Below are 20,272 nucleotides of genomic sequence, written 5' to 3'. Positions count from 1 at the left end.
TACAAAAAGCCAAGTGGTGGAATCTTTCTGGACTCATGAGCAAATTCAACTTCACTGTAGCTAAATCACAACTGAGGTTGTGATGAAGAAAACACCTTTAGGCTGAGAGAAAACACAGAGGAGGGTGGCCTAGCTTCCGGCCGGGAGAATATGTACAAAAAAAGAGGAAAGTTACACTTTCTCCGAGCTAACAAATGACTCACCTTATAAGGTGAGAGGCTAAGACTGGCCTGTGAGTTACTTTTTTAAGCGTGAAAAAAATAGAGAATAATATTTCATAGCACAGGAACATTGTATGAAATTCAAATTTCAGTGTCCATGAATAAAATGTTACTGGAACACAGCCACACTCGTTCATTTTCTTTGTGGCTGCTCTCACACTACAACAGCGGAGTGAAGACTTGCAACAGAGATTGTATGGCCCGTAAAGCCTAAAATACTATCTAGCCTTCCATGAATTGAGTTTGCTGACCACATCCCTTAAACCATGACCTTGATCTCTGTGTCATACTTTGATAGTGAAGCCAATGACAGAAACTAGAAAACTAAAGCCATCCCAGATTCTTCATTCTCTCCCTAACCTTTCCCGCTCCACAAACTTCTATCACTATTTTTTATTGATTTTGCCTCTAAGTATGTCTCATCTATACTCTTCTCTCTGTTCCTACGACGATCTCCCACATTCTGGCATTGGGTACCTTCTTACCTACTGAAATAGCATCCTTACTAGTCTCTTCCCTACATCCCCTCTGTCTCTCCAACCTGCCCCTTGCACAGATGGAGTTAAGTTTCTAACATGTAAATCTGCTCTTTTCCCTCCTTTGATAATTATTTTTAATGTTTTTCTCCTTTCCTTTGGGCAGCATGGTTCTTAAGGCAGGATCAGCATTCCCAAGAAATTTGTTAAAAATGCAGAATCTCAAGCCATACCCCAGATCTACTGAATCAGAAGCTTTTGAGTGGAGCCTAGAAATCTGTGTTTTAATGAGCCCTCCAGATAATTTTAATGCACAGTGAAGTTTGGGATCATTGAAACCACTTACCCTAGATGGCAAAAATTGAAATTCCTTTGTGGGGGGGTCATGTAAATCTCACTGTGCTCTGATCTCTGCCCACTCTGGCTCCCCATTTATTCTTCCTTCCCTCTAGCTTCTTCAGTTTGCAAATGAGGAAACATCCCAATGCTAATTAATTTGCCTCAGTTAAGGAGGCTAGTTAGTGAGAGAGGAAGGAACTGAACTAGGCTAAACCCAAGGACTTTTCAGGACCACACCCTGATAACTTCTAAAATATATTTAGTACACTCTTACATTCAAAATGATCATAGTCATTAATTTAATGTGCTCTTCTTCTAGACTATACACCCCAAGAAGGTAAGAATGCTTGTCCCATGTGAATGCGTCAATAACACTTCACTCCCTACTGCCGTCTGGTGACTTGACAGGAACCCAATTTCTTCTTCCTGTAGGGCAAGTCTTAGGTTCTTTATCCATGAAATGGTATTGCTAATAATCTTCTCCAAGGAATTGCAATGAGGATTAGCAAGTTTAAGGTTCTATTATTATTATAATCATTAATATTATTAGGAATGATTTAGCTAGACTACAGTTTATGAATAAATAAATGACACTCCATTATTCAACTATTTTCTAATATATTGGGTAGACAAAACAGAGTGAGGAAAAAAACATACAAGATCTAAGTGTTAACCATGAATGTGGAGAAGGAAAACATGAATTGTGTACAAATATTTAATTCGTATTTGCTTTTGAAGTGAGGAAGTCTCTCGGGAGAAGCATTTTTCCTGCAGATGTGTGTGTATATTAAGAATAATAGCTGTAAAACACTAATAAAAACATAAGTGCATACCTTCCTTGTTATTACAAAGTCATGATCATGAAGCCACTTTTATTTAATGCTTAATCATGCAAACCCAAATCTCATTATCCAAACAAAAAAACTAACAAATGGCTCAAAAAGGCTTTATTATAATAGTTTGTTGTTGTTGCTGCTGTTTTTAATATACTCAACATTAATTCAGTTAATAAGTGTGTTTAGTGATAAAATATATTTAGATTAGATGGCTTCATAAATGTAAATTTTCACCTTAAAGGAAAACCTACAGTTTGCTGTTCTTGTTCATTATAAAAGTAAAAAATACATGTATTTATATAACTTCTCTCTATGCTAAAGAACTACATTCTTCTATATATTTTTCCAATAAGTGTCCATAAGTAACAACTACATGCAATAAATTGCCAATACACACCAGATATAGAGAATTTAGATTAAATTAACTAATTCAATTTATGGGACAGTGTGAATATAAAGAAATCTTCCAAAAGCATTTGGGAATAAAATGTGATTATCTAAACATTGTGAAACAAGTAAATTTTATGTGAAATTCTAGTGCCAAATTTTCCAAAATTTTATACTCAGATTTTTACCTTCTGTCCCTACGGCAGCTTTCATAATAAAACTACTCCTCTGTGTCCCTTGCACTTTAGACTTCCTTGCTTTTTTTTTTGAAGATGTCATATAGTTAAAACTACCTGTTTCGTCTCCAGTCTCTCATCTCCTACTTCTCTTCTTTAATATCGTAACTACCTGCCTAATGCATAAATCCCATGAGCCACTCTTATAATTTGAAATATTTTATGCCCACCTCCAACCCCACCCTTATTGCCAACAGCACAATGTTCCAATGTGCCAGCCAAACTTAGGGATTCTGTTGAGGCCAAAGTGGTAAGAAGGGGAAGCTGAGTATTTAGCTGGTAGCTCTAGCTTCCCTTCCGCTTAAGCTGGAGCGCCTCAATTATTATTATTCCTGGACTAAATCCAATATATCATGATGTATTTCTGTCTTTAAATTCAGGGTTGGATTTACTTTCTATCATTAGATTTTAAACATGGGCACCAATAGCTATATTTTGGTTATAGTTATTTTGTTAGGTATTTGTACCCTTAATCTACTATGAACTTTGGTAGAACTCTAGTAGAACTGGGGCTACATTGCATGTGTGTGTTTGTGTGTGTGTACATATCTCCCAAAGAATATATATATACATATAGATATTCAATATTTTTTGTTCTAAAAATAATATAATGGCATAGAAATAGACACATAGATGAATGGAATAGAATAGAGAATTTAGAAATAAACTTACACATATAAAACTAACTAATTTATGACAAAACCCCAAGAATATACAATGGGTAAAGAATAGTCCCTTCAATAAATGGTGCTGGGAAAACTGGACAACTACATACAAAATAATGAAACAGGACCAGTATTTTACAGCATACACAAAAATTAACTCCAAATAGATTAAACACTTAAATATGAACTATGAAACCATAAAACCAGAAGAAAACATAGGTGGTAGGCTCCATAATATCTGTCTTGGTGATGATTATTTGGATTTGACATCAAAATCAAAGGCATCAAGCTCTGGCCAGTGTGGCTCAGTTGGTTGGAGCATCAGCTCATACACCTAAAGGGAGTTGGTTCAATTCCATTTTTAATCTTTTGATTAAGTTATATACTGTTTTTCATAGTGGCTGCACCAATCTGCATTCCCACCAGCAGTGTACTAGGGTTCCCTTTTCTCCACACCCTCGCCAGCACAAGCTGTTTGTTGGTTTATTGATGAGAGCCATTCTGACAGGTATAAGGTGATACCTCATTGTCATTTTAATTTTCATCTCTCTGATGACTGGTGATGTTGAGCATATGGAATACTACTCTGCCATAAAAAGACAGGAATTTTTACCCTTTGTGACAGCATGGATAGACCTAGAGAACATTATGCTAAGTGAAATAAGCCAGTCATAGAAAGACAAGTACCATATGATTTCACTCATATGTGCAATTTAATGAACAAACTGAACTACCAAGCAAAATAGACAGACTCATAGAGAGCAGGCAGACAGCTGAGCGGGGGTGGTGTTGGGATTGAGCAAAACAGAGAACTCATGGACATGGACAATAGTGTGGTGATAGCAGGCTGTAGGAGTGTGCAGGTGAAAGAGGGCATCGAGGGGATAAATGGTGATGGGAAAATAAAATAAAATAAAATAATAAAATAAATAAATTTAAAAAACACTCAAGAAGTAACAAGTGTTGGAGAGGATGTGGAAAAGAGGTGCCCTCATACAGTGTTGGTGAAAATGCAAATTGGTACAGCCATTACAAAGAACAGTGTGGAAGGTTCTTATAATTTTTTAAAAAAATAGAGCTACTTTATATTCCAGAAATACACTGCTGGGTACTTATCCAAAACAACAACAACAACAACATTAACTCAAGTATATGCACCCTCATGTTTATTGCAGCATTAGTTACAATAGCTAAGATATGAAAATGATCTAAGTGTCCATAAATAGATGACTTGGTAAAAAAATTGGTGGAAAAAAAAATATATATATACAACACTATTCAGCAATAAAAACAAAAAAAAGAAATCTTGCCATTTGCAACAACATGGGCTATAGCTTGAGTTCATTAACTAAGAGAAATAAGTCAGACAGAGAGGGACAAATACCTCCTTATTATGTCACTTACATGTGAGATCCAAAATAAATAAATAAAACCCAACTCATAGATTGGTAGTTGCCAGAAGGGTGGGTGGCGGGAGAAATGGGTGAAGAGGGTCAAAAGGTACAAAATTTCAGTTATAAAATAAATCGCCTGAGGATGTAACGTACAGCATGTTGATTATAATAAATAACACTACATTGCAGATTTTAAAGTTGCTAAGATAGTAGATTTTTAAAAAGTAAATCAATTACTGCCCTGGCTGGTGTGGCTGAGTTGGTTGGAGCATCGCCCCATGCACCAGAGGGTCATGGGTTCGCTTCCACGTAGGGGCACATACTGGAGGCAACTGATCGATGTTTCTCTCTCCCTCTCTCTCCTCCTCTCCCTTCTTCTTGCTCTAAAATCAAGGAAAAACATGTCCTCATGTGAGGAATTAAAAGAATAAAAATATACAAAAGATAATTAATTAATTAAAAATAAAAAAGAGTATGACCTAATTTTAAGTTAGTTTTAGTGGTGCTTTTGCTTCTTGGAAGGGCTAGTGTTCATGTATTTGTTTCTGACAAATACAAAAGATCATATTACTTGCTAACAACAATAATAACAAAACCCCAAAAGTTTTTCTTTTAAATTGTTGATTTTATTGGGGTGACATTGGTTAATAAAATTATATAGGTTTTAGGTGAAAAATTCTATAATACACCATCTATTTTGTTGTGTGTTCACCACCCAAAGTCAAGTTTCTTTTCATCACCATTAATCCCCCCTTGCCCTCTTTTACCTTTCCCCACCCTCTCTTTCCCTCTAGTAACCACCACACAATTGTGTGTGTCTATAAGCTTTGTTTTGTTTTTTTTGCTTAATCCCTTCACTTTTTTCACCCAGCCCTACAACCTCCCCTCTAATAGCTGTTACTCTGTTCTTTGTATCTCTGAGTCTGTTTCCATTTTGCTTGTTAACTTATTTTGTTCATTAATTTCCATATATAAGTAAAATCATATGGTATTTGTCTCTCTCTCACTGGCTTACTTTACTTAGTATAATACTCTCCAGGTCCATCCATACTGTCATAAAAAGGTAAGATTTCCTTCTTTATCATGGCCAAGTAGTATCCCATTGTGTAAATGTCCCACAGCTTTTTAATCTACTCCTCTGCTGATGGGCACTTGGCCTGCTTCCAAATCTTGGCTATTGTAAATAGGGCTGCTATGAACATAGGGGTGTATATATTCTTTTGAATCAGTGTTTCAGATTTGTTTGGATGTATTCCCAGAAGTGGAATCACTGGTCATCAGGCAGTTCAATATTTAGCTTTTTGAGGAAACTCCATAGTCTTTTTCACAGTGGCTGCAGCAATCTACATTCCCACCAAAACTCTTAAATAGAGAAAAAAAATACATAAGTATAGATATATACATTTAAGTTATTAATGGCAGAGTAAAAAGTGAACTAAAATTGAACTAAATGTCCAAAAATAAATAAATAGTTGAGAACATTTTTGATAGGCATATGTGATATAAAAATATGTAGTTACTAAAAATGAAATTCATAAGGCATTAATAACAAAAGTGGAGAATGCTGTGGCAAAAGAAAGATACAAAATTAAAAATGAAGTATGATATTAAATTTAAAGAGATACAAAAGCTTTCTTAATTTAGAAAGAAATGAAGCAGGGACTATGGATTGGCCATGCTCATTGGAACCCGGACACTGCCTTTGATGAGCTTTATTACTTTCAGCTAGGTTACTTGACTTCCCTGAGTATCAATTTTCTCATAGAGAGTAGGACTAAGTATCCTTTTAGGTGTGTTTGATAATTTGGGGAAAATTGAAAACTAAATAGCACAAGGTAGTTCATCAATAAATAGTGATAGTTCTGTTTTTTATTGTGCTTTTCAACATCTCTGTTGCAACAACTAGCAGGGAAAAAAAGCATTGAAATGTCTGTTGCCCTGGTAGCTAGGAAAATGGGTGTGCATTTCTCTGTTCCCTGTTTTTCTTCATTCCATAACTTATCTGTAATGGGAAATATTATTTTATGATATTAAATAAACTTTTAAACATTCCTTTTACTAGTATATGTGAATGTGTCATTCACTGTGTCTGTGAGCAGATGGTAACATACTGTGGATAGAATAATTTAATGGTCTAGTCATCCGAATACACCTGCATTCTCTTGATAGATCAACCATATTGCTCTTTTTATAGATGTGATTCACATTTTTGTAAACAAATTGGTATAATATAAAAAAGTATGCTTTTAAGGACTTTATAAATTATTTAAATGTGAGAAATAAATATTCAAAATGTCTCAAAAAGTAATGTAATCTAAATTTCAACAAAAGGCAGCTAAAATAATGATATGATTGCAACAACGGTTATTTTTAAAAATTTGATTTACTTATGTATATGAACACATAATACTGATTATGTGTGAGACACTACTCTAAGAACTTTTCAAGTATTAACTTGTGTTTAATATGTTTTTATTAAATGAATATTAATCTCACCTTTACTAAAACCCATGATGTAGATACTATTACTATTTCTAGTTTAAAGATGAGGAAACTGAGGCCCAGAGAGGTCAAGTATGTTGCCCAACACATACAATTAGTAAATTGTAAGGCTGAGATTTGAACCCAAGCAGTTGGGCTCTCAAGGCCATACCTTTAATTATAAGCTCAGCTTCCTCATAAAATATTTTAAAATTTAGATTTAAAATATCCACTACTGCTCCTTTATATTGTGTATGTTTAAGCCTTGATTTATTTTTTCTTAATTTCATATAACAACATTAAGAGTGAAAGGACCTAAAATAGATTTTTTTTAAAGTTCTGTTTAAATGTCCAATAGCCAGACTGGAAATTTATACACATGATGAATAGTTACTTGAAAGAAAACTAGTGTTAACACTTGTATTAATTTCCTACTGATGGATTAGATAACCTCAAAGAATATTTCTAACCTTTGTTTCTTTAATTTGTGAAAGATATTTCCATTTTATAGCACTGAATGTAATGTAGTTCTAAAATTTATTATTTTGTCATGAACCTCACATTCATTCACCAGAAAACAGGAGCTATTATTACTGTATTGTGTTAATGCTAAATTTTGTAAAGTTGTCACCATTTTTCACTGTTGTAACTCTATGCTTGGCAATAAAATGGTCATCTTTTAATTTTCCCCCTGGCATTGGGAGAGTTACTTCACAAAGGCAGATAACAGGATGGATAATGACTGTTATACACTCAGTGATCCTTATAATGGGGAAAAGTAGGATGTTCTCTGATCATCCTCAAAATTGGAAACGGACTGAATTTCATTTGGGAAATAGCAAGTTTTTATTATAGGTGACATTCTCTAAACGTATATAAAGACTAAAAGATCTGCCCTGAATCCTGGGAAAATATGTTAAATTAAATCCATAGTAGTAAAAACTTTCTTATTTCATACAAAGTGGAGAGGTTGCATATAAATCATTTTTCAAGTTAAGATGTCAAAAACATCTCCCCTCAACCTATTGAATTACATTCAGTGTCTCACTTCCTTTATATATATATGAAAATATCAGAAAAACTGGGAAGTATCATGTTCCTTCCCATTCTATGAATCTGCTAGGGTTCATGTTAATGGGGGCAATCAGACAGTCAGTTTTAGTAAATGAAATACACTGATCCTATTTTTAAGGAGGGGAATGGTATAATACATAGATCCAGGCCATTCTTCATCGTCCAATTTATTTAAACTATTCCAAACATAGAAATTATAGTTCCTACAAAATGCTGAGCAGCCTAGGGGACAAAATATATATGTCCATATTTTTGCCATTATGAAAATAAACACAGATTCTATCGTATAAGTGTTCTTACTCCACAGACTGGTTGTTGATTACTAAGTGCTCCTCCATGCTGAAGGAACTTTGCAGGAAAGAGTATCTTTCTCATTACACCAGTGGCACGTTGCTGGTCAGACTCACAGTTTCTTGCCTAATTTCAATTTAGTTAAATCCAGTATATTTATTGAATGCCTTTTAAGTACAACAATGGTTAAGCTTTATTTCCCCTTTTAATACCCTTAAACTTTGCATTTTTGTTGGATGAAATGAGTAAAGGAGTTAAGGGTGTTAAGAAAAGATTAACTGATTGCTCACATATTCCAAGGTGTGTAGAAACTCCCATGTGACAAGGAAGGATAAGTTACACATGAAAATTGAAACAGAAATTGAGAGTATCTGGGAGGAGAACCTGATTCAATCAGACTACGTCAGAGAGGGCACAGAAAAATTCTACACACGAGGACATTTTGATGGGAGAAATAGTTTCAAGGAAGAATGAAGATCGAGTATCCAAGAGAGATGAGGGATAGCCACAGAACTTATGGGCCCTAGAGATGGGTATTTTCAGTCATGTCTAGCAGGGGATACTAGACCACGACTTCAAATAAAGCTTGAAGTGTGGTCCATAGGACCAGAAACGCCAACCGAGTGGAAGATCTGCTTAATCTACATGGAAGGAGGGAGAAAAAGAGAAAATGTGCCCTCTGCAAGAAAGAGCTTATCATCAGAGACTCCTATGTCTCAAATAGAAGTATGCTAATGGAGAGAGAACACTGTTTGCTTTGGGATGAGTTTTCCATTGGTTACGGCACATATCGTAATAGGGAAGAGCCAAGAAAGAGGTATGAAAGCATGAGCCAAGGTCACACCAAATGGCTGGGGTATCCTGGGAAAAAAAAGGAAAGGAAGAAAAGAAAAAGAAATGTGAGACAGATTTAAGATCGTTTTGCAAGGATTAAGTGGAGGAAACAAAATCACAAAACCAAGATGAAGATTACTATTGCCCCGCAATGTGGAGTACATGGGGAGAGGGAGCGGGCATGTTCACGTGAACTCAGTTCTCTTCAGATGGATGAGCTCAAGCAGACGGCTTATTCTTTCTTGTGCACCATTCCTCTCCTTCCAGAATACTACACAGGGACCCTTGGGGGTTACCATAAATATGCCCTCAGGGTTCCCCTCTAACTCACTAATCACCCTTAGGTAAGAGATTCAAATTCCGAAGACCTACCACTTCCCACAGCATATTTTATTGATGTGATAGTAGTGACTAAAAAGTTGGGGACTTGGTGGAAAACACTTCATTTCTAAGATTTCTATGTGAAAGAAATAAAAAGGGGAAAAAATACTAAACTAATAAAATAAAGTCTTGAACCACTCCCATCATACAATATACATAAAATGTTAATAACTGTTAAGTCATAAAAGTTGTTTTACAGTTCAAATACTATATGATTAAAGTTAAAATACCTTGTGGGTGGTTAATTCATAACAACCACTTACCCTGTGGCTGACGACTAGGGTGATATATCTGCAGGTCAAATGGCTGTGCGCTGGTTTTCTGAATCACACTGACATTCTGCCCGGTCCACTTATTGGCTTTGGACAAAGTGTTGGTTCTCCAGTCTGTCCAATAGACCTCACTCCCGTACAGAGACACAGCAAAGGGATGAGAAAGGTATTCATGCCCTCGGATGATTTCTATCATTCCTGTCCCATCATAGAGGGCTGAATAAATGGCATCTGACCTACAGAAAGGTAAATACATCAGCAGTCTCTCAAAACTTATAGTGATGTGATTATATTACTTCTATAAACAACAGGTAATAATTTATAAAAATAATCTTGTAAGCCTGTACCTAATTTGTACAAAGGAAAAAAAAAGCATCATAACAAAAACAAACAAAAACCAACAATTGACAAGAAGGCACTATTATAATAAAACTAAACAAAAACCACCACCTATTTCAATGTGCATATACATCATACATGCATATTAGAAAACACTTTGAATTTGTAAATATTCTCTGAGGAAGGTAACAGACAATACAGAAAAAAGATTATTTTTTAAACCTGGCATCTGTCCACACTATTCTTTTCTCAAAATGGTCCACAGTTAGTCCGTTAGGCCAAGCCCCGCTTTTCATGTCTTTATAGATGGTTCTTCTCCCAGCACCACTCATAGAGGCGGACTCAATGCGAGGAAAGTTGGCATCCCAATCTGTCCAGAAGAGAATTCTGAAGAAAAAGAAAATGCTATTGTTTCAGTTGTTCATTTCACAAATACTTACTTATTGCCTACTATATACTAGGCAAGGGCTAGGTAAACAGGCACAAGAGAAATGGATGTATTGTCTACCTTCCTGGGATTTAGAGTCCAGTGGAGGAGACAGACTAAATAAACACACGAATACATGAATATGCAATTACACCTTTTAAAATATTTCGAAGAAACATTTGTTATTAGAATAGCACGGGAATGGCCCACTTAGAGAAGGTGGTCAAGGAAAAAAGCTCTTAGAGGAGGCGATAGTCACACAGAAAGTCAGGAGAGCAGTACAAGAACATGCCAAGAAAAATAAACAGCAGATACAAAGGCCCTAACGGGGGGCAAATGCAGTCAACCTGAGGCACAGAAATAAGGCCAATGTATCAGGAATGTGGAGAGTGAGAAGCAAAGGGAAAGAAGATAAAGTTGAGGGTGATTTTATGGGTCCTGTGGGATAAAGCGATTATTTGGGATTTTATTGAAAGGCAATAAGACTCACAATTAAGCAGGAGAGAAACATGACATCATATATAAATGGGTTAGAGTGAAACAAGAGTATGGCTATGTCAGGTGGTTATTGCAAAAGACCAGACAAAGGTATTAGTGGTTTGGATGGAGCATGGTGGTAACAGTGCTGAGAAATGAATGGATTCAAGACACATTTTGAAGGTAGAATTGCCAGGACTAGCTGATGACTGGATGTAGGGACTGAGGTAGAGAATGAAATCATAGGTGACTGCCAGTTTCTTGTTTCAGCAAACTCAGAGGCAGGATGGGGAGAGAGCATGCAAGAAACCCATGGAGTGAGATGGGGAAATGGAGGGGGGACACATCTTAAGAGATGGGGATTGAGTGTGGATGGGTGTGGATAACAATCAGAAGCTTAGTTTTGATTTTTTGATCGTAAGGTTTCAAGACATCAAGAAAGAAGTGGCTAGGAATCTATGTGGTAGGCCAAGGAGGAGTTCGGAGAAGAAGGCAGGACTGGTGACATAAATGTGGAAGCCATCAGCATAGAGATGATATTTAGATTCACAGGAGTGGAAAAAATTATATGCAGAGGATCTAGAAGAAAAATAGAAGGAAATCATATACTTTGATATATACAAATATGCAACTGTTAAGATACACCTTTTTAAGTTAAAGATCGTGACTTTCTATAACCAAATACTATTTGTTACTCTAGAAATGCATGGTACATAAACAGTTCCACACAATAGGCATTCAGTGCTGCGTGCTCTGCATTTAATTTTTAAAGCTATTAGGTAATGAATGGTTTGTGTTAAATTGACAGTGGCCTAAACTGTTGATGTATGTTTCCAGTTTTTACATAACATAGTTGCACAACAGTTCCATACTCATTACAACAGCTAATGTTTTTTGAGTGCTAACTACATGCTATTTACTATTTTTAGCTTTAATAGATTATATCATTTACTTGACCTGTAGGTCATGCCTAGTTAACACTGTTTTACTGATGAGAAAACAAGCTTAGAGAAGTTAAATTACTTGATCAGGGTTACATAGCTAGCAAGTGGCAGATGGAGATGGGAAAGTAGACAGCTTAATTTATGTTCTTAAGCTTTTAATATCTAACTCTTTAATGTCATTAAATAAAATAACAAAGGGAAAACATCTAGTACAGGAGCAGGAGCATGGTTAGTTGTTTTCTCTACTTTGGTAGAGAGCACAGAGATTTGGTAAGGGCAAACACAAAGGACTAGAAATAAACTGACAGTCCAGTAAATGATCTTAGTATTAGTTCTGAAAACATTTTGGTGATAGGTGGTAATATTATTTGTAAAAATAAATTTGCTCCTAGTTATAATTACCTATATTTTGCTATTTTTATATTCTTCCATTATTTTGAATGATCCTTGAGTATAGAAATTTGATGGATTACCTCAAAAAATAAAACAATACTCTGAAACAAAATTTAAAATCCAATTAAACCTATCTTCTTTTAAAAAAAATTATGATGTCTATTTAAGGAAATGTTGAGTGATGTAAAACTAAGCATTCATTTTGCCCTCAATTTTTGAGAAGCATTTATTCTCTTTTAGAGTGTAGGAAGTTCAAATATGAAATGATTAGAAGACAATTCAAAACATTATATAATCAATTTAGTGAGTATAAGTGCTACAAGAATGTGGTGAACAGGGAAGGAAGATATTGACCTTGACAAGAATAAAGTTCAAAAGGGTTATTAAATGATGTGTCAGTGTCGAATTGTGGCAATGTATGTTTTTCTGTCAGACCAATTTGGAATCAAGGGTGGGCTCTGTCACTCTAGCATAATTAATCTCTGACTCCATCATCTCTTCTGTAAATGAAAAGTATAGCAGTCACACTTGTTGGGACCATTTCATGAGGTGATGGATATAAACAATTTGGTGCACAGGATGGCTAGCACACAGAAAATACAAGCATAGACATACACTTATTCATAAAGTATATTTTAAAAGGCAAAATTTCAGTCTTTCCAAACTGTTAAAGAAATGAAGAGAGAATTATAATCAACACTAATGTCAATGTTTAAGTGTTATAATAGTATGTATGTGAAAATAGATTAGTTTTATAAAATAACCACAAGTCAAAGCCATGAAAAAATAATTCACAGTATTAGGTCATAAGTTTAGGTTTATATCATAGAATGAATATAAAAACATCATATGTATATATATATATATATATATATATTTTTTTTTTTTTTAATTAGTTTCATGAGCTTCCACAGCCCTGGTGGTGGGAGCATATCCACAATGTGACATCAAAATTATTCATTGCTTGACCACCAAATATTTGAATAAATTAAGTAAACTCCTGGGAAAGAATAAAAGTGAATATTAATAAATCAGAGGACAATGTATTGAAAATTTTTCTGGTTTTGTGATGGATGGGAGGGAATTTATTGTGCAATTCTTTGTATTTTGTGATACTAATCTTTCAACAATTTAGGTAGAAAATTTCCAACACTATAAAATAACATGTTCTAGAATTAGATCCCCTAAAAGTGTTCTTAATCTTGGAATATGTCAGTTTACAATCAATTTAAAGAGTTTATTTCAAGGCTCATTGTTTTGTAAAATTCTAGGCACTCTTTTGTATACTTTAGTGAGTGGTATTTCAAAAGAATATTTTCCCCATATTACTTTCTTTTTATCATTAAAGTGTATTAGCATTTCAACAATTGCATTATTTCTTCACGTATATAAAGACCGAATACCCTTTTCTACAGGACATATGGAAATATTCAACCACATTGCTTTTAAAAAAGAGAATAGTCTACTGATTCTACAGTTCCTGCATTCATGGGTTCGCCTGTATCAGGATTAAATTAGGCCAATAGACCATGAACAAATTGTACCATTACAGGCATGAGAAGGCCATTATCATCTATCAGGTCAAGACGCTGAAGGTGAAAATAAATGACCTTGGCAAAAAAGGGGGTTACTTATCTATGATCTTTAGGTCTGCTAAAACCAACAAGGCCTTGATTAGTTTTGTTTTAGAACAGTCCCAGATAAAATTAAAATTTTATTTAGATGTCTTATTAATCTTCACAATTACTATGTCTGCTTTCACCAGTTGCCACTGTGGTAGCACAGTCCAGTTGCTGTGACAGAGGAAAACTGGACAGCAGCCATGGAGCAGGAAGACGCCAAGCAGTTACGCAAGAATAAAGGCAACTGCAACGGAAGTTCGAGAACCGAAATGAGTGCTGCCTGATGGATTCTGAAGTCCCTGGTGCTTGGTAGTCCCTAATAATGCTTGATGTTTAGAGGAGATTCATGGACTCATTCAGGTCACCTTAGAAATAAGTCTCTTCCCTTAAAATGGAACCAATAAAAAGTGTCTCCTTCCTAGGACTCCCACTTTACTGTCTTGGAATAACTTGTCACTTGGGATACTGAGTCAAACCCAGAATACTGAAAGAACATAGCCTGATGAAAAATATGTTTTATAATGTAAAACAAAGGCCAGTGGCTTCTTTGCTTAGGACGCAAAGTAGCTGATTAAGATCACTTTTTTTTTTTTTTTTGTATCTGTAAAATAGGTCACGAAGACCTTGCTTGCTGTAGGAACCTTACGTGATGTAAATGTGTTTTATGGGGCTAATGTTCTAGCCTGCTTTTTTCTCAGCTGTGCTGAGGAAGCAAGGTGGCTGGTTGAAAACCTTTTTTTTTTAAATTGTAAATAAAATTTATAGTATTAGTTGCTTTTCACTGTATAGTTCACATTTTAAGGTATACCCTTGAGTTCCTGTAAGTTACATGTAAACAGAGTCTATTCATGTGTGTGCATTGATTCATTTAGCACAATTACATATACCAAGAGCATTTATTGAGCACAGTTTCCTTATGTATTTCACAAGTAATTTGAGAAATAGGGGTACATCTTATGTTTCTTTTTGAATATGTTAATAGGACAATTTATTTTTCAGTGTGGCTTTTCTTTTGCTTAGCTTGACTTTGCAGTTAAGTGTGTGTGTATGTGTGTGCCCGCAAGCCCTTACTTTTACTATGCTCTCGATCTATCTTATGAAAGGTCCAATGTTTAAAAAGATTTATGTACTTTTTACCAAAATATCTGATAAGCCTGAAGTGTTTTAACATTTCCATTATCTTTTAAAATTTAATTGCTACAAATGGCCTTTAAAGGTGTTTCAAGATGCCCAAACCTGTCAACCTTTCGATTCATTCCTAGACTTGAAAAAAATTAGTAGTCACTGGAACTGTGAAATTTTGGTCATTTATTCCAGAAAAATAAATTATAAGTGTTACTTCTTCACCCGTATTTTTTTAATTTTACATTTTATTACTACTGTAGTTATCCTAATTAGCCTCACACTTCATGGTAGCCACTAATAACAGAAGGCATCAACTTTCTCTGAAGCCTTACCAGGCTGGCTCTGTTCTACCTTTCAATCTTGGAGAATGTTTTACTTCTGAAGATCCCTTTATATCAGTGAAATAGCATCGGATATTTTCATTTAAATGGTACTTGGGGGTTGTGTGTTTTTTGCATTTGTTTTTGTTTTCTCCTCTCAGGTTGGAAATTCTCCAAACAATCTGACACGAATATGTTTATCCTAAGTGATGTCAGTTCAAAGCTGTAGACAATGAAATTTTAACTCCCCGCTTTACTGTTTTGTTTGGTCAGATAATTTTTAAAACTTTCATACACCTATTTTATTGCTTGTTTTTTCTCTCTGTGTGCCAATTTCCTATCATGTTGGTTTAAATGCTAAAACTATCACTTTCTCTATAATATCACTTTTCCTTTATACTGCAAGTTTACCATTCAGATAAGGTGCTGGTACGACTTAGGTTTAACAGGTGAACATTTCCCACCAGCAGCTGTTGCATTGAGAGTACAGCCTCTGTCGACAGTGCACCTTTGTAGGAAATAAAGGGCCCGGGTTGGCTATCTACTTGCAGCCTCAGAAACAGCCTCTTTTAAAAGGGGGAGTTTCTCATAAACACAGCTCCTGACTGCCGGCGACGTGCTGAGTGAAGTGGGCCAAGTGTGATTTGTGTGGGCTAGAGGAATACCTCCAAGCTGAAAGATGCAGGTCTGCTCGCTCATTGCTGCCACATCTCCCTAGTTTTTCAAAAGAATTACGAAATTCACAGCTGTATGCAAAATATCTCAATATTTTAAGGTTTGGCAATTCATTCAAATAAATTTAAAACATTGTAGAAGACAAAGCAAACTCATCCATGAGGGCTGCCAGGCTGGAAGCTGCTCTAGACACGCTGTTTGCCCCTTGAATTTCTGTGTCTGAAGTGAGGGAAAGGAAAACAGACAAACTTCCCAGTCTCCTGTCTTCTGGTCATGAGCATAAACCAGAGCACACGCCAGGCAGCGTGGCCAGGGAGCTGGCTACACACCAAGCTCCCTTTCCCCTCTTCTGCATCTCGTTAGCTGGCCGGCTCCCCAGTGCCCTTGGTGCTCCCTGGAGCCTGTATTACTTAGAGGTACAGAGGCCCCCCCCCAAAAATGTCTTTTATACTACCCTTTAGACTTGACACTGGTTTGGGAATTATAAAATAATTACCAAGAAAATAAATAATTAACAGTAATAACAAAGTGTTTGCACATATATCAGCTGTATATTATCTCCCACTTATTTACGACCTTCTCCAAAACAACCTAATGATAAATATAAAGATTATTATCTCTGATTTACAGAAGAGAAAACTAAAATCTAAGGGAAGATCATACACTTACTTGACTAGCTTCTCCTGAGAAAAAGTGGCTGACGAGGAACTGGAACCCTCATTTTCTGGGTCCAAATCCAGTGACCCTCTCTGGTCTTTCACAAAGGAACACAGGGAACAGCAGGAGAGATAACCTGAGCTACTCAACATCTGACTTCGTTTTCCAGAATCATGTGCCTGGTCTTTCAAATGTCCCCAAAGTCAGCATCTCACCATTGGGCTCCTTCGAGCTTGTTCTAATTTGCTTTTACACCAACTCCAAGAACATAGAAAATATATAAAGGGCAAGGTGGTTAACACCTGTGACTTTTTGGATCAAAGACTGGCCCTGTGACTTGCAACCCTTTGCAGAACTTTTGGCAGGTCAAAGAGCAATTCACTAAATTACTGCTTCAAAATAGAATGGCAATAGCTTTCAATAAGCCTGACTAATGCCCATATTTTAAAAAAATAGTCATTTATATCTATGAAAAAGTCCTATAACCAAACTTATGGTAATAAACTAATATATATATATATATATATATATATATATATATATATATACACACAATTATATATGTACATACATACTACATATACACACACATAAGTATATATGCACATGCACAAAATAAGCACTTTGACTCATAATTTATGGATAATTGAATTTGAAGTTAATTTGAAAGATTATATTTGTATGCCAAAGTGGATGTGTGAAAGGCAATCATATTTACCCGTATCTTGGGTCCAACGCAATAGCCCTGGGATGTTCCATGGCTCCTGCTATCAGCGTAGTTCTTAAGGAGCCGTCAAGTTTCGCTACTTCAATTTGGTCCAGATTGCTATCTATCCAGTATATGTTTCCCGCTATCCAGTCGACCGTCAGTCCTTCTGGGGTAGCCAGACCATGCTCCACAACCACTTCAATCGCACTTACACCTACAACAGAAGGGAAAGCAACATTTGTACCCATTTAAGGAACATGTTAAGAACAAAGGAAAATGCCACTTATTAGCACTACAAAGTACTTAAACATTATATTAACTGTGAGAGCTAGAGCACAAAAGTAATACCTGGCACAAAGGAAACTAAAAAGTTCCAAATTTAGAATCACTGATTTTTCCCAACAGAGACGTTTAATATCTTAAGTCCTTTAAGTTACAGTGGAATAGAATTTTTAAACAACTCTGAAGCTAATAACAATATTTAGGTTGCAAAAAATGTTATTTCTGACTTTTTAGGCAGAACATGGGATTGGGGGAATAATAATGATGCACTGGTTAAAATAAGTGCAATTTAATTTAAATGTTGACCTATGTGGGCAAAATAAAGAGAAAAATTCACCCAGGGAAACAACATTATAGCTAATCAACACCCACTCTTTTGGGAAGCATGACATGTATGACAGCTTCTACTGCATTTAACCTGAACAAAGATAAGCCCCAAATCACTCTCCTGACCCAGTCCCAGGCCATTAGATTTGCAAGATATAACACATTTGCAAATAATGGAAGAAGGCATTAGTGTGGTCTAAATAAAAATAAGCAATTTGGTAATGTCCACTAATACTCTTATTTATCCACTCCTTAGCTTTTTCACCATTTAAAAAATATATCTTCAAAACACCTTTTTTTCAGAGGATAACTTTTCATAGTTTATTATATTACCAGTGATTATAGTTAGATATTTTAGGTGTATTTTTTAGACAATTAACCATCTAATGCCATGGATCTAAATACATCATTTTAAATTAGCATCTTGCAATATGACACAGGACATAAATTCACCCATCATAACTATATTGTATATTTAAATATTATCATTTTTCCAAAATTGCAGAGGTGATTCAAAGGAGAAATTTAGATGTTTAAAAAAACATGTTTTTATTGATTTAGAGAGAGAAAGAGAGATAGAAACAGCAATGATGAGAGAGTCATTGATCGGCTGCCTCTTGCTTGGCCCCCATTGGGGATTGAACCCAAAAAATTTCTTCATCATTTCTTTGAACTATTATGAAAGATTATAACAACAACAACAAAAAAACACACAACACAACTTATTTTAACTCAAAAATATAGCTGTTAGTATATAGAACACAGTCACTTTTTTTCTTATAAATAAATTTCTTCACCACATGTCAATGGTAAATTCCACAATTTAAATATGGAATGAATACCACAGGCCTTCGCCTCTCACTCCACCAACATATCTTCACACTTATATGTGACATTCCTGGTTTCTCATATGTGAGAGAAAGAACCAAAGACCAAGGATTAATCAAAACTCTTTTTAATTGCAACATATTTTTTTAAAACTGTCAGTTAAAAATTAATCTAAACATTAAGTCAAAATTATAACACATACCTCCACTTTCGGAAAGCTTGCCTCGGTATATTCTGTCTTCTACGACATCTGTCCAATAAAGTAAACTTTGATTGAAGTGAAAATCAAGAGCGATTGTGTTTCTCAACCCAGGAACAAGTAGACTGTAGTCTCTTTTATGAAGATCAATCCTTCGGATTTCGTGGCGAATAGAAAAGATGATGAATGCTTCAAAGGGATCTGAAATTAAATATATTTTTAATAAGCTTATGAAAATATTTACGTACTTCCATAAGTGGAATAAAAGGCTTTGAGGTCAAAATCCATTCATTTAAAAGTAAAATTTATTATATAATTCTCTGTCATTAAAAAAGCAATTATTTTTAATCCACAATTAAAAAAAAAAAACACTTGAAAAACTTCGGTTTATGGGTATTTATTAAAATAAGGTATAAATATGTTTTTCTTCCTTGGATTATTATACACCTAATTCTAATTAAAGAATTATTGTAATTCAAAGACAAAATGGAAGATTTTTCTGTTTTCATGGAGTTGCAGCTGACAATCCAAACCCCACAAACACCACAGAAATTGCTAAGAATTAGCTAAAACTAGCTCTGCCACTCATAGCTCATCACATGCCTACAGATCCATGATAGAGAGAGATCCAATGGGAAGAAAATTTCTATAAAAACAGTTGCTGAGCATCAAGTTAAGGAATGGTCCCCATAAGAATGAAGATTCATTGCTCTCCACCGCCCAACACACTCATGAGTACACCATTCCTCACTAGTTTCTAAACTTGGATCAGGCCTCAGACGAAAGAAACAGAAGCTTTGAAAACAGAAATAAGATTAAAGTTTTATATTTTTGTACTTAAAAAAAGCTACAAAAAATTTTATTTCAAAAATGTATTAAGTTCTATATCAATTACTGTCCAACATAATAATGTAAGCTACACATGAATTCTGCTTGATGAATACATTGTTGAGGGAGAGAGCCAGGCTTGCAAAGACTTCCCCCATTTCCACATTAGTGTCACCTCTCTGCACTTTCCTTTAGAGAAATTAGCTTTCCTCTCTCAAATCTAGATACATCCT

General features: G+C 35.2%; 1 protein-coding gene across 1 annotated transcript in view; it reads right to left on the bottom strand.

Moving 5' to 3' along the window:
• The window catches only part of LRP1B (LDL receptor related protein 1B), a 1,542,074-nt gene that overhangs the window by 513,452 nt on the left and 1,008,350 nt on the right, over positions 1–20,272 (bottom strand). The window contains exons 24-27 of the mRNA XM_081143443.1: positions 19,215–19,412; positions 17,585–17,789; positions 10,449–10,613; positions 9,879–10,123 (exon numbers count right to left, since the gene is read on the bottom strand). Of these exons, the coding sequence (XP_080999569.1) occupies positions 9,879–10,123; positions 10,449–10,613; positions 17,585–17,789; positions 19,215–19,412 (813 nt within the window). The remainder of the gene's footprint in view (positions 1–9,878; positions 10,124–10,448; positions 10,614–17,584; positions 17,790–19,214; positions 19,413–20,272) is intronic.

Source organism: Miniopterus schreibersii, assembly GCF_964146895.1.
Source record: "Miniopterus schreibersii genome assembly, chromosome: 7".
In the NCBI taxonomy this organism is placed as follows: Eukaryota; Metazoa; Chordata; class Mammalia; order Chiroptera; family Miniopteridae; genus Miniopterus; species Miniopterus schreibersii.
This window is presented reverse-complemented; position numbering and strand designations above follow the sequence as displayed.